Raw genomic sequence first — 15,600 nt, 5'->3', positions numbered from 1 at the left:
GAGCAGAGCTCAGTACATTGGTCCACCAGAGACCTCCCGGCTCCACATAATATCACATCGTGAAAGCTCTCCCAGAGATCTCCATCTCAACGCCAAGACCCAGCTCCACTCAACGACCAGCAAATGACAGTGCTGGAAAACCTATGCCAAAAAACTAGCAAGACAGGAACACAACCCCACCCATTAGCAGAGAGGCTGCCTAAAATCAGAATAAGGTCACAGACACCCCAAAACACACCACCGGATGCAATCCTGCCCACCAGAAAGACAAGATCCAGCCTCATCCACCAGAACACAGGCACAAGTCCCCTCCACCAGGAAGCCTACACAATCCACTGAACCAACCTTAGCCACTGGGGGCAGACATCAAAAACAAGGGGAACTACAGACCTGCAGCTTCTGAAAAGGAGACCCCAAACACAGTAAGTTAAGCACAATGACAAGATAGAGAAACACACAGCAGTTGAAGGAGCAAGGTAAAAACCCTCCAGACCAAACAAATGAAGAGGAAATATGCAGTCTATCTGAAAAAGAAGTCAGAATAATGATAGTAAAGATGATCCAAAATCTTGGAAATAGAATGGAGAAAATATAAGCAACGTTTAACAAGGACCTAGAACACCTAAAGAGAAAAACAAACAATGATGAACAACACAATAAATGAAATTAAAAATTCTCTAGAAGGAATCAATAGCAGAATAACTGAGGCAGAAGAACAGATAAGTGACCGGGAAGATGAAATAGTGGAAATAACTACTGCAGAGCAGAATAAAGAAAAAAGAATGAAAATAATTGAGGACAGTCTCAGAGACTTCTGGGACAACATTAAACACATGAACATTCCAAGTATAGGGGTCCCAGAAGCAGAATAGAAAAAGAAAGGGACTGAGAAAATATTTGAAGAGATTACAGTTAAAAACTTCCCTAATATGGGAAAGGAAATAATCAAGTCCAGGAAGCACAGAGAGTCCCATACAGGATAAATCCAAGGAGAAACATGCCAAGACACATATTAATCACACTATCAAAAATTAAATGCAAAGAAAAAATATTAAAAGCAGCAAGGGAAAAACAACAAATAACATACAAGGGAATCCACGTAAGGTTAACAGCTGGTCTTTCAGCAGAAACTCTGCAAGCTAGAATGGAGTAGCAGGAAATATTTAAAGTGATGAAATGGAAACACCTACAACCAAGATTACTCTACCCAGCAAGGATCTCATTCAGATTTGATAGAGAAATTAAAACCTTTACAGACAAGCAAACACTAACAGAATTCACACCACCACACCAGCTTTACAACAAATGCTAAAGGGACTTCTCTAGACAAGAAACACAAGAGAAGGAAAAGATCTACAATAACAAACCCAAAACAATTACAAAAATGGTAATAGGAAAATACATATTAATAATTACCTTAAATGTAAATGGATAAAATGCTCCAACCAAAACACACAGACTGGCTGAATGGATACAAAAACAAGACCCATATATATGCTGTCTACAAGAGACACACTTCAGACCTAGAGACACAAACAGACTGAAAGTGAGGAATGGAAAAAGATATTCCATGCCAATGGAAATCAAAAGAAAGCTGGAGTAGCAATTCTCATATCAGACAAAATAGACTTTAAAGAAAAGACTATTACAAGAGACAAAGAGGGACTCTACATAATGATCAAAGGATCAATCCAAGAAGAAGATATAACAACTGTAAATATGTATGCACCCAACATAGGAGCACCTTAATACCTAAGTCAAATGCTAACAGCCATAAATGGGGAAATCGACAGTAACACAATACTAGTAGGGGACTTTAACACCCAACTTTCACCAATGGAGAGATCATCCAAAATGAACATAAAAAAGGACACACAAACTTTAAATGATACATTTAACAAGATGGAATTAATTGATATTTATAGGACATTCCATCTCAAAACACCAGAATACACTTTCTTCTCAAGTGCTCATGGAACATTCTCCAGGATCAATCATATCTTGGGTCACAAATCAAACCCTGGTAAATTTAAGAAAATTGAAATTGTATCAAGTATCTTTCCGACCACAACTCTATGAGACTAGATATCAATTACAGGAAAAAAAAAATCTATAAAAAATACCAACACATGGAGGCTAAACCATACGCTACTTAATAACCAAGAGGCCATTGAACAAACTTAAGAGGAAATCAAAAAATACCTAGAAACACACGACAATGAAAACACGATGACCCAAAACCTATGGGATACAGCAAAAGCAGTTCTAAGAGGGAAGTTTATAGCAATACAATCATACCTCAAGAAACAAGAAACATCTCAAATAAACAAGCTAACCTTACACCTAAAGCAATTAGAGAAAGAAGAAGAAAAAACCCCAAAGTTAGCAGAAGGAAAGAAATCATAAAGATCAGGTCAGAAAGAAATGAAAAAGACATGATGGGAACAATAGCAAAGATCAATAAAACTAAAAGCTGGTTCTTTGAGAAGATAAACGAAATTGAAAAACTATTAGCCAGACTCAGCAGGAAAAAAAGAGAGAAGACTCAAATCAACAGAATTAGAAAAAGGAGAAGTAACAGCTGACACTGCAGAAATACAAAAGATCATGAGAGATTACTACAAGCAAATATATGCCAATAAAATGGACAACGTGGAAGAAATGTACAAATTCATAGAAATGCACAGCCTTCTGAGACTGAACCAGGAAGAAATAGAAAATGTAAACAGACCAATCACAAGCACTGAAATTGAGACTGTGATTAAAAATCTTCCAACAAACAAAAGCCCGGGACCAGGTGGCGTCACAGGTGAATTCTATCAAACATTTAGAGAAGACCTAACACCTATCCTTCTCAAACTCTTCCAAAATACAGCAGAGGGAGGAACACTTCCAAACTCATTCTGCAAGGCCACTGTCACCCTGATACCAAAACCAGACAAAGATGTCACAAAGAAAGAAACTACAAACCGATATTACTGATGAATGTAGATGCAAAAATCCTCAACAAAATACTAGCAAACAGAATCCAACAGCACATTAAAAGCATCACACACCATGATCAAGTGGGGTTTATCCCAGGAATTCAAGAATTCTTCAATACATGTAAATCAATAAATGTGATACACCATATTAACAAATTGAAGGAGAAAAACCATATGATCATCTCAATAGATGAAGAAAAAGCTTTTGACAAAATTCAAAACCCATTTATGACAAAAACCCTCCAGAAAGTAGACATAGAGGGAGTTTACCTCAACATAATAAAGGCCATATATGAAACACACACAGCCAACATCGTTCTCAGTGGTGAAAAACTGAAACCATTTCCACGAAGATCAGGAACAAGACAAGGTTGCCCACTCTCACCACTATTATTCAACATAGTTTTGGAAGTTTTAGCCACAGCAATCAGAGAAGAAAAAGAAATAAAAGGAATACAAATCAGGAAAGAAGTAAAAAACTCTCACTGTTTGCAAATGACATGATACTATACATAGAGAGTCCTAAACACTCTACCAGAAAACTACTAGAGCTAATCAATGAATTTGGTAAAGTAGCAGGAAACAAAAATAGTGCACAGAAATCTCCTGCATTCCTGTACCCTAATGATGAAAAATATGAAAGAGAAATTAAGGAAACACTCCCATTTACCATTGCAACAAAAAGAATAAAATACCTAGGAATGAACCTACCTAAGGAGACAAAAGACCTGTATGCAGAAAACTGTAAGACACTGATGACAGATATTAAAGGTGATACAAAGAGATGGAGAGATACGTTCTTGGATTGGAAGAATCAAGATTGTGAAAATTACTCTACTACCCATAGTAATCTACAGATTCAATGCAATCCCTGTCAAACTACCAATGGCATTTTTCACAGAACTAGAACAAAAAATCTCACAATTTGTATGGAAACACCAAAACCCCCAAATAGCCAAAGCAATCTTGAGAAAGAGACGGAGATGGAGGAATCAGGTTCCCTGACTTCAGACTATACAAAAAGCTACAGTTATCAAGACAGTATGGTGCTGGCACAAAAACAAAAATATAGATCAATGGAACAGGATAGAAAGCCCTGAGATAAATCCATGCACGTGGTCACCTTACCTTTGATAAAGGAGGCAAGAATATACAATGGAGAAAAGATTGCCTTTTCAATAAGTGGTGCTGGGAAAACTGGACAGCTATATGTGAAAGAATGAAATTAGAACACTCCCTAACACCATACACAAAAATAAACTCAAAATGGATTAAAGACCTAAATGTAAGGCCAGACACAATAAAACTCTTAGAGGAAAACATAGGAAGAACACTCTATGACATAAATCACAGCAAGATCCTTTTTGACCCACCTCCTACAGAAATGGAAATAAAAACAAAAATAAATAAATGGGACCTAATGAAACTTAAAAGCTTTTGCACAGCAAAGGAAACCATAAATGAGACAAAAAGACAACCCTTAGAATGGGAAAAAATATTTGCATTGAAGCAACCCACAAAGGATTAATCTCCAAAATTTACAAGCAGCTCATGTAGCTCAATATCAAAAAAACAAACAACCCAATCCAAACATGGGCAGAAGACCCAAACAGACATTTCTCCAAAGAAGATATACAGATTGCCAACAAACACATGAAAGAATGCTCAACATCGCTAATCATTAGAGAAATGCAAATCAAAACTACAATGAGGTATCATCTCACACCAATCAGAATGGCCATCATCAAAAAATCTACAAACTATAAATGCCTGGGAGGGTGTGGAGAAAAGGGAATCCTATTCACTGTTGGTGGGAATGTAAATTGATACAGCCACTATGGAGAACAGTATGGAGGTTCCTTAAAAAACTAAAAATAGAACTACCATATGACTCAGCAATCCCACTACTGGGCATATACCCTGAGAAAACCATAATTCAAAAAGAGTTATGTACCACAATGTTCACTGCAGCTCTGTTTACAATAGCCACGACATGGAAGCAACGTAAGTGTCAATAGACAGATGAATGTATATAGAAGGTGTGGCACATATATACAATGGAATATTTCTCAGCCATAAAAAGAAACAAAATTGAGTTATTTGTAGTGAGGTGGGTGGACCTGGAGTCTGTTGTACAGAGTGAAGTACGGCAGAAAGAGAAAAAGAAATACCGTATGCTAACACATATATGTGGAATCTAAAAAAAAAAAAAAAAAGGTCTGATGAACCTAGTGACAGGACAGCAATAAAGACGCAGACGTAGAGAACGGACTTGAGGACAGGGGAAGGGAAAGGGTAAGCTGGGACGAAGTGAGAGGGTGGCCTGGACTTATGCATACTACCAAATATAAAATAGATAACTAGTGGGAATCAGCCACATAGCATGGGGAGATCAGCTCAGTGCTTTGTGACCACCTAGAGGGGTGGGATAAGGAGGGTGGGAGGGAGACGCAAGAGGAAGGAGATATGGGTATATATGTATATGTATAGTTGATTCACTTTTTTATAAAGCAAAAACTAACACACCATTGTAAAGCAATTATACTCCAATAAAGATGTTAAAAAAAAAACAACTTTACAAGACATAATCAAATCCTACCCTGCTGATTATTTTCTGGATTCATTTTATTTTTGTTATGCATTGTTTTATTAGAATTAAACAGGCTATATTAAAGAGCAATAAGAATGGACTTTAAGACCATAATGAAAACAGAAAGTATGGCGTATAGCTAGAAATCAAATAAGACACAGACCCAGAGGCACTGCAAACCACAGACCGTAACAATGCAGGTAGGTTTCAAGAAGAGAGTTCAAAATAATGCAGTATGCACCAAAAATATTGCCTACCTCCTAGATGGTGAGGCAGGATGCAGGTGGAAATTGTAGCAGTAGACAGAGTGAGCAGGGAGTTTGGAAGCAAGGATGGCAATTCAAGATCAATAAGTAGTTACTGGGTTCAGAAAGAAATCACAGGGAAATCTGAAAAGAAAGCTAAAAGACAAGCACGGAAGTAAATTCTGAGACATCTCTCCTGGTCATATGCTCATAGGATATGTTCACTATAAGGGCATGAACACAACCCATGATCTAGTCAGTCCAGTATTAGCATGTAAATTAAAGAAGCCCGCAACTGCAGTTTAAGACAACACACATTTATGGTCTTATATATTCAGACAACATTGAGAGATTATGCAAATTTTTTGAAATCATCTTTGACATTCTCACACTTTGAGAATTCATAAATGTTCCCATCCTTGAGGATGGTTAGCGTACTGAGGTGTTTCTTCAGGTGTGCGTTAAATGAATGTTGTACCCACTTTTTTCTGCTGTCTATACTGTGATATAAAACCTGGCTTAAACTCTGTGTGTGTGTGTGTCTGTGTGTTTGTGTGTGTGTGTGTATGTGTGTGTGAGAGAGAGAGAGAGAGAGAGAGAGAGAGAGACTTAAATGGCTTACTGGACAACAAACCGTAGAAGCTTTGCTTCTCAAGCAGGGATAAGCATTTTTAGGAAGATAGGAAGAAAACCTGACTTTCGTTTTCACAACTTATTCAGATTCCTGAGATGATGGGGGCCCAGATACTTACTGACTGCCAATGGTGAAGTCCCTATAGAGTGTGGGTGGAGGTCTGAATTAGGTCCCTAAGGAGATCAAAGGTTGCTATTGATGATTGTGTTTCCCACCAGGTTGGGTATACTAAAAAACATTAGAAAGTTGTTCCCAGTGCAGATGAAAGCATGGGAGATTTGGGGATGGGTGAATTATGGTGGGAACAGTCAGCTTTGAAACCTATAAGGAAAGCTTCAAAGCCTGCAGATTAATACTCAGTTGGTGATTTCATTTAAGGCTTTGAGTGTGTATTAATTTCACCTCCAAAAGAAGAGAAACATCTACTGCTTAATAATGCCATTTTTACATCCAAACACTGTTCATGATATTATTTTTTGTGCCAAGATTCTTTTCCTAGGCATGGTTGAACTCCACCAACAACCTGCTCCTATTTATTATCCTGTGACACTAAAGCAAAAATAAGGAAAGGAAGCAGACTACACACCCCCAATTGTGTGTTGTGTGTATGCTCTGTTATTAGTTATACACCAGTTAATAAAGCTATCAAATATAAACATTTTGTTAAAACGTTGATGCTGTTTTCCCTGTCTTTCTCAAGACTCTTAGGTCCCTTTGTATTTGCTGTAATTTTGTTACTGAGGACAGTAAAAAAAAAGGAAACTAATTGTATCTCTTATTTCAGGCTGTCAAGTTTGAATGGAACCTTGAAAGTCCTCTAGTGCAACTTCTGTTACACCGCTCACTGCAAAGCATCCAGATTGCCCATCGTCTTCACTGGTAAGATTAACCAAAATAGGCTAGGATACCTTTTTTTATTGTCAACTTTTCTCTGTGGGGCAGCTTTCCCTTGTAATTGATACAAACTTCCACTTAAAATTCAGCCAAATTTGTGTCTTTGTCAAGGTTATTTGTATTTATGAGTATAATTTAACTGTCATCATCTTCAAATTCTTCCTTTCGTACCATTGCTGCTCTTTAAATCCAACCAGAATTTTAACTCTGGATGATACCTTTCCTATAGCTTTAAATCACAAGGTCTACATGTGATCACATCTACTTGCTTAATATTTCAATATAAAATCTAGTTATAAGACTGTGTATGTTTTGGAAGAACATATGCTTTAAAAGAAATTTCTGTACAATATTAGTTATAAACAGTGGGGTCTAAAGACCAATGTGTGCTCTTTAAGTTAAAAATTCCTACAGCACTAAACTTTTCCCAAAGCATAAATTTTGAATATTATTAGTGGAGAAGTCAGACTTATTTAAGAGATACCAGAATTCCTCATCATAACCTGCTCCTGGTCCTACTGAACAAGATATTCTTTGGATGCTGTTCTCCCTACTTTTATTATAACATTGTATATTCACACAAAACTTTTAGCAATTACAAATGTCAGTGACCTAAGGATGAAATTGAATCTATCCTTTGTCCTCACATATGTATAACAAGCATCATTTATTGGCTTCAATTGCTAGTGGAGAACTTTAATAAGAAAAAAAGGAAGTCAATATCATTTTTGATTATCATGTTTTTCTGCTTCAAAAAACGTTACTGGTGTTGACATCACTCTTCCCATGAAAATAACTCAAGAATTTCTTAGCAAAATAGAAATACAAGGAATTGTCAAGCACTAATATTTGATTTGATGCTGAATTTCATTTCAAATTCCTAATAGAAATGCTAGGGCATTTTCCTCTAGTATGTCTAGTATGTCCCTACCATTTTTCGATCAGCTACTTTGATGGGAAGTTAAATGGATACACTTGTTGGTGTTTTACTGTCATAATAAAGCTAGAACTCCATTAACCTCAATGTTTATTTCCCTTAAAACTTCACTTTTTTTCACTTTTCACTTTTTTTAACATATGTTTATTCAAATGAAGGCATATTAAAAAATAACATGACCACCTAACAATCTTGATTTAAATATTTGAACCAAAACATAATATAAAATATATAAAGTAAAAAAGCATATAGAAAGATTATTTTTTAAAAATAGAATAAAATATTAAGGACTTATCCTAATACATTTATTGTTATAATACTAATTCTAGAGCCACCTTAGTAAGTTCTTCATCTGCTAAAAGGGTGTGAAAAGTGGAGTAATTTGAAAGACAACAATGAGTGCAAAGTTGTCAATCAATGTCATACTTGCAGATTCACAATAAATACAATAATGTCACTGTTTCCAAAGAAGTTAGGAGGAAAGACTTTCTAAGTATAGTTCTCACCCTTATAAAGAAGAGAAAAACCAATAACAAAGCCTGTTTCTCTTCTCACTGATTTAAGAGAGTGAGTAAGTCAGAAGGGCTAGAAAAGAATATAAGTTATAAATGGACTGCTTGTTTCTGAATGCTTAATTTGTGAAAATATGGAAAAGGAAAAGGAAAACATGGAGGGAAATATTTAATTACCCACATTCTTTTAAAACTTAAATAAAAATTAAGAATCAGGCAAAATATCCTAAGCATCAAAGAACATCACATATATTTAGAATATATCTTGGAGTTAAAAAATAATAGCTGCTGGTGCATAGCATCATATTTAGGGGACATTTGTTTGTAGAATATTGATTTTTTTGTGTGTAGGATATTGTGTTAAAACTTTAAAGATGCAGCTCAGACCCTGCATGATACACTTAAAAATATTCTCAATGTATCTTTCCTTAAAAAACAAAACAACAACAACAAAAGCCAATACCCTGTAATTTTTTAAAAAGACAGAGATCCATCAGACATCAGTTTAATGATTTTTCTCCACTCGGGTGAGCTCCTGCTTCCTCATATTCAGCATGTTCAACACTGAACGCAGCAACTTACCCTGCTCACTCAGGTTTTGGAGGCTTTTCTGGATCTTCCCCGTTTCTCACGAATATGCCCAGTTGTTTACCAAGCCCTATAATCTTATACCTCCTAAATAGCTCTCCCCCCATCCACTGCTTCCACCTGTCACTGCCACTGATCAGAATGTTGCCTCATCAGACAGATACTGAGTTATGAATAAACAGGCTTGCACAGAAACCATCTTGACTACTTGCCATCACTGTGGGTAGCCTTCCTGAAAAGGGAAATTGACTTGGAGTTACTGTTGGAAGGGTGTTGTAGGATGAGTATCCCCTATTTTTCATGGAAAGGGAGTTAACAATAAGCTTTGGATTGTGAAGGTTTAAAAGCTTTCAATCACAATTTGCACCCTAAAAGGTGACTGTAAATGGATACAATAGCATTTGGAGTTCACAACTAGGAGGCCCCTCCCCCATCATATAACAATTACAGAAACTTAAACTCAGTGCCCCTTTCCATTTTGAATAAGAAACAAACAGCTGTCACTAGCTGATAGTGAGATATTGGGTTGAATGGGGCTCCCCAAAAGATATACCTACATCTTAACTCCAGGAACCTGTAACTAAGACCTTATTCGGAAAAAGGGTATTTGAAGATGTAATTAAATTTAAAATCTTGAGATTAAATCATCCTTTATTATCAGCGTGGGTCCTAAATCCAATGACAAGTGTCCTTATAAGAGACAGAGGAGAAGATGCACACAAACAGAAAAGGCCATGTGGAGATGGAGTCAATACAGCCCAGAGCCAAGGATTGTCCAGGGCCACCAGAAGCTGGAAGAGGCAAGGAAGGATTCTCCCCTAGAGCCTTGAAAGGGAGTACAACCTATCTTGATTTCAAACTTCTGGTGTCCCGAACTGTGAGATTAATTTCTATTGTTTAAGCCGTCAGTTAGTGTTAATTTGTTACGGCAACCACAGGAAATACACAGCAAGGAAAGGACTTTATGAAGGGCTCTAACTAGATTGGCTCTGATGTCACATCATGCAGGAAGCTTTCCTTGACCCTCCCCCCAGCCACTCTCCAGGGTTGATTGAGTATTGCTCCCATGTTGTATCCCAGAGTATACTCTACATGACTCAGCAGATGTCGTGTCACACAACCTTAACACTTCTATTCCCCTGTCTGCTTCCACTCCTAGTCCATATAGTGGCTAATGATAGCAATCATGTCATACTCATCAGCATACTAATCACACCAATGTCTGGAACTCAAGAGGTGCTGAAAAAAATGTTTTTAAAATCACGAAACCATAGAAATTTCTTTAAGGCTGTCAATATTTTCACATGCTGGGAATTCAGTGCATTCTCAAAGGCACTGTTAGTGCTCTAGCCAAATCCCCTTTACCTGGCTGGTGGACCCATCTTGCAGTTTCTGTGAATATTGACTGCCAACTGCCAACTGCCTCTTCTCTGGAGAGTTGTTCTCTGCTAACATAGCTACCTGACCTGGGAAGTGGTAAATCTTTAAGGTAAAATTTACATTCCAGAACCTCCCCAGGGATGAATCAAAGCTAGATGTGACCTGACCTCCTGGTTAACTCCTTCCCCTCCCCTACAATGCTTCTCTTACTTCCTTAAAGGTTTTTTCCTAAAGAGCACTCCTTCAGTAAATCACATACACCTTAATTCCTGTCTCATAGTCTGTTCTAGGGAAGCTTACCTAAGATAAGCATTTCTTTATTGAAGAAAAAGAATTTAAATATGTGTGTTTTAAAAATTGGAGCATCAGTATGCTAGGGATGTGTCACAAATGGAACAGCAGTATTGCAGTCTTTCATACTCCTAATGCTAGTTTGATTGAATGAGCTCCAAGAGAACCATTTTGAATCGAAATCTGTATAAATTGTTTTTTAAGGCCTATCCTACAAAACTCTGAAAGCATTCCCTTCAAAGTGTGGGGTTAACCTGAGATGAAACACACATTTGCAAACTCTCTAAGTGCGGCAATTTTTTTCTGTTTTATTCACTGATATAGCACAAGCACCTAGGGCAGTACTTGGCACTTGATAAATATTAGATAAATTTTTACTGAATGAATGAATAGGACAAAGTTGCCCAACTGGGTACATGCAGACTTGTGACATAAGAGGGCTGTTTGAGCAGTCACTGTGTCTTGATGCCAAACAGATTTGGCAAGACTAGAACGATGTCAGGACATTGGCCCAGTCAGGTACAAGGCAATGCATATCACTAGTGAAGTCAAAACTGGATTGGAGGGAGAATGTGAGCAGAAGTCAGGGACTAACCTGAGTCGGGAATTAAGGCCTGAAAAACAAGCTGATGCAATGTCTGCTGGACCAGTTGGGAGAACCATGGAGTGAATTAAGGCCGTGGTGTCTCTGGGATCACGAGGACTTTCCAAGGTGGCCCCTGGTATTAAAGGACTACGTGAGCTTTAATATACTATGCATAAAATTGAGATGATGCGAAATCTGCCCATTCATTTTCTCAACAATCTAGAATTTGGGGGCAATTTCTCAAATCAGGGACTACTCTAAATAAAGCAAAATAATGTGGAAATTTTGCATCATGTGATTTGAAGTCCTATGTTCCCCTCACCCCCTCTCCTAAATATGTCTCCCCAGTGCCTGCAATTCTCTCATTAGCAAGTCACTCCTTTAGGTTAACATTGTTCCCTCCCAGAATTTCTCTTCTCATGTAAAAAGTATATATATTCAGAACATAATGCTTATGATGAATTAGTTTATCATTTTTTCATTTATGTGACAAATGTTGAGATGTTAGACATTGTTGAACTATTAAGGATATGGGAATAGAATCTAAAAAAGAGTGGATATATGTATATGTATAACTGATTCACTTTTCTGTACAGCAGAAACTAACACAACATTTTAAATCCACTATACTCCAATAAAAACTAATTTTAAGCAAAAGGATAGACTAGAATGGTCCTTGCCTAAAGAAGCTCACAAGCTAACAACACATTAGCATCCAGGGAGCAGGAAGAAGCCCACAGGCTGTGTGGCAGGAACAGAGTAGAAGGAGTAAGCTGACAACAGATTCTGTCCGTTTTACGGTTTTGCCCATGACCTGTTCCAAATATAAGCACAAGGCAGAGAGGCAAGTCTGGCCATGAAGTAAATAAAAAAGCCTCAACTGCGCTCCCATTCTGTCAGAGTTAAATACTGATAAAGGCATACAAGTGAATATATAAAGGAGGTAAATGCTCTCTCTGCTTTGATGTCTGGAACACTCCCTGAAGTTAGAGTAAAGAGCTGTACTTTAGGGAGTTACTGCGGTATAATAGGGCACGCGTGATACAGAATCAATAGGAGGTTTTAAAGCCTCCATCCTTTACCTTCTAGAATCATTATATTGCTACTAATTCACCTTTTTACCTTTACAGTGTAATAAATAATAAATTATTGCTTCACTTTTTTGTAAGGGGAAGATATGTCTTGTTGTCATTTAATATTGATCTGTTATAATCATCTTTCACCCTGTCATTCTCAGAAAAGTATACACCAGATAAAATCCCTACAATGAGCAACTCACTAAACTAATGACAGCTTTTCTCTACTCCAACCAACCTGGAAAAAAAAGTGATGGCTATTTGTAAGAAAGTTTACATTTTACATAATAATCTGTAAAATTCATTAGCACAGTTTTCTAGTTAAGGTGTAACATAAGAACAATTGTTTTTGTCTGTTTCATTTTTATTTTACATAATAGAGGTTATATGTAGTTCCTTTAGTAAAAAAGATTTATTGAAAAACAGAATACAATTTTTAAGTTATTTTCTAATATCATTTAAGTCTTTTTACTCCTATTAAATGTATATGAAAATAGAATCTGATACAAAGCTCTTCCATAGATCCATGCAAAAACCAGGAACAGAGCTCCACCTTAAATATATCCCTAGTTTAAATTATTTTCCCTTTAAATTCTTCTATTTTGTTAAATAAGTGAAGAGTTGTAAAAATGCACATTTTGTATATACTGTATGTACTGACTTCAAATGTTGGAACTCAGACACCTGGCCTTTGGGAACTAAACTTTCTGATCCAGTCTCTCGCAATTTTTCGTTATAATAGCCACATGCAATTACATCATTGCTTCCTTAGGTAGTAATCTGGTTTCCTTATAATAATATTAGCTCCTCTCTGTCATAGTTTATGTTACAGATTTGGGTTAAGACCTTGAAAAACATCATTATACTGCTTAATTTTTGTTGTTTCTCAATGAAGAAGAGCAGGAAAAAGATCTGGATTGGTGATAAGGAATAGGAACGTATCAGCACGTTGATGGTACTGGACCCAGATAAAGAAAGGGAGAGAATCAGAGCGTCATGTCAAAGATATTTTTAGGTACCAGGTCTAGAAGTAGCACACACCACTTCGGCCTATATTCCATAGGTGGGAAGTCAGTAAGAAGACCCCAGCCACTGCAAGGGAGTATAGGAAAGCAGACCAGGTGTACATCTATATACAGAAGCAAAATGCTGTTGGATCTGGTAAACCCAGAGCAGGGTCTGCCACAGAGGTAAAAGCCATATAGATGACTCAAGAAGTTTGGCCATTAAGTGATAAAGAGGACTTGAAAAGAAAACCAGTACTCACCTTTACGTGTATTAATTGGCTTCTTTTCAAAAACTGAAATTGTCTCAACAGATAAAAAATACTACTACCTAACTACCTGATTAAGAATCATCATTTTGACAGACATCCTCTAAAAGTGGCTTTTCTCTAACAATTCTATAAATATTTCCAAGAGATTTAACCTATAGGTACATTTTGTAACCATTTTACCTGGAGGGCTCATTATTAAGATATTTATGTAGCTTGGTGGGTACTGGTATCTTGGCTCAAGAGGTCCAAAGTTGAATCAAACATTTCTACTCTCTACTCTTTCAATCCTTGCCCCTACCACTCCCAAACTGTCTTTTTTATATGCAGTGTCCTGGTTTATGCTCACCAGCAAATCATCCAACATAGAAAATCTGGGAGGCATTTTTCTTACCCAGCAATCTTCCTCATTCAGCAGTCCTTAAGTCCTATCTGTTGTTTCTCAAAAATATATTTTGATTTGTCCTTTTTCTATCTCCATGGCCAGCACCTTATCTCAAGCCTTCAGTGTTACCTACTTGGACTACAGCCTCCTAATTGTTTTTCTTCCCTTCCATTCTTTCCTGTTTTCAGCCCATCCATCCTTCACACTGCTCTGAGAAAAATCTTTGTGTAATACCACTTGATCCCTAACTCATTAAGTAGGCTCTAGTTCCTAGGGAACCCCCAGCTGGCTAGCATAATTCCATAATTCCAGTCACTTTTTTCTGCTCACAGGGTTTAGAAGTATTGGACTATGACATTAATCTCTTCTCCCTTAATATGACCTTGCAGTAGATTTTCATGATCTCAACTCCATCTACCTCCCATCCCATCTTGTATGGTTTTCTACAACCAAACATAGTCTTTTCTATTCTCAAGTAGTTACACAAATTTTCAGAGGTCTTTCATGCCTTGATGACTATGCATATTGCATTTCCCTCTGCTTGAAATGCAACTGTCCCGTTATTTACCCAGAGTCTTTTAGGACTCAACTCAAATTTTTATTCTCTTTGAAAATGTCTCCAACCTCAGCTCTTATACACACTGCTAATGCACTTATTAACATTTTGCATACTTTCATTTACTTCACCGTTTCCCTTTTCTTTAAGACACTTTGGGCTGCAAGAAACAGAAAATCCTGATTCAACTGGTTTAAATGATATGAAAAATTAATTATCTCACATAACAAGAAGTTTGCTAGTAGGGTGGTTCTGGAGTTTATTATTGCAGCAGCTGCCTGATTTTGTGATAAACTCAGTTTCTTTGATCTTTCTGCTCTGTCATCCTTAGTGTGTTGACTTGTCTTTAGTTAGTTCATTTCACATCATGGTTATAAGAAGACTGCCGTAGTTGGTATCACATGCATACATGACACCATACAGCAAAAGAAAAGGCACTGATCCCTCTCCAACAAGAAAAGTTTTCTATAAATCCCATAGTAGAGTTAACTTCCTATATGGGTTGCCAGAATTGGGCTGCATGTCATCCTGAACCAATAACCTAATTAGATGGCAACTGAGGGAGTTGGCTTACCCAGTTGATTTAGAATATTGATTTAGAATCTGTAAACTGGTCATCTTCTCTGAAGGTTATGATATCTGAACAAAATCAGATTCTTTATTCAGATG

At 37.0% G+C, this 15,600-nt stretch overlaps 1 protein-coding gene across 6 annotated transcripts in view; it reads left to right on the top strand.

Annotated features, from left to right (window-relative positions):
• PIK3C2G (phosphatidylinositol-4-phosphate 3-kinase catalytic subunit type 2 gamma) overlaps window positions 1-15,600 on the top strand; it is a gene marked incomplete at both ends in the record, with an annotated part of 352,092 nt that overhangs the window by 124,287 nt on the left and 212,205 nt on the right. For all 6 annotated transcript variants that reach the window (XM_079715212.1, XM_079715210.1, XM_079715209.1 and 3 more), the window contains one exon: window positions 7,238-7,332. In XM_079715212.1, coding sequence (XP_079571338.1) covers window positions 7,238-7,332 — 95 coding nt within the window. The remainder of the gene's footprint in view (window positions 1-7,237; window positions 7,333-15,600) is intronic.

This window comes from Hyperoodon ampullatus (assembly GCF_949752795.1).
Source record: "Hyperoodon ampullatus genome assembly, chromosome: 11".
NCBI classification, from domain to species: Eukaryota; Metazoa; Chordata; class Mammalia; order Artiodactyla; family Ziphiidae; genus Hyperoodon; species Hyperoodon ampullatus.
Note: the sequence above shows the minus strand (reverse complement) of the source record. Positions and strands in the feature narration are given on the sequence as shown.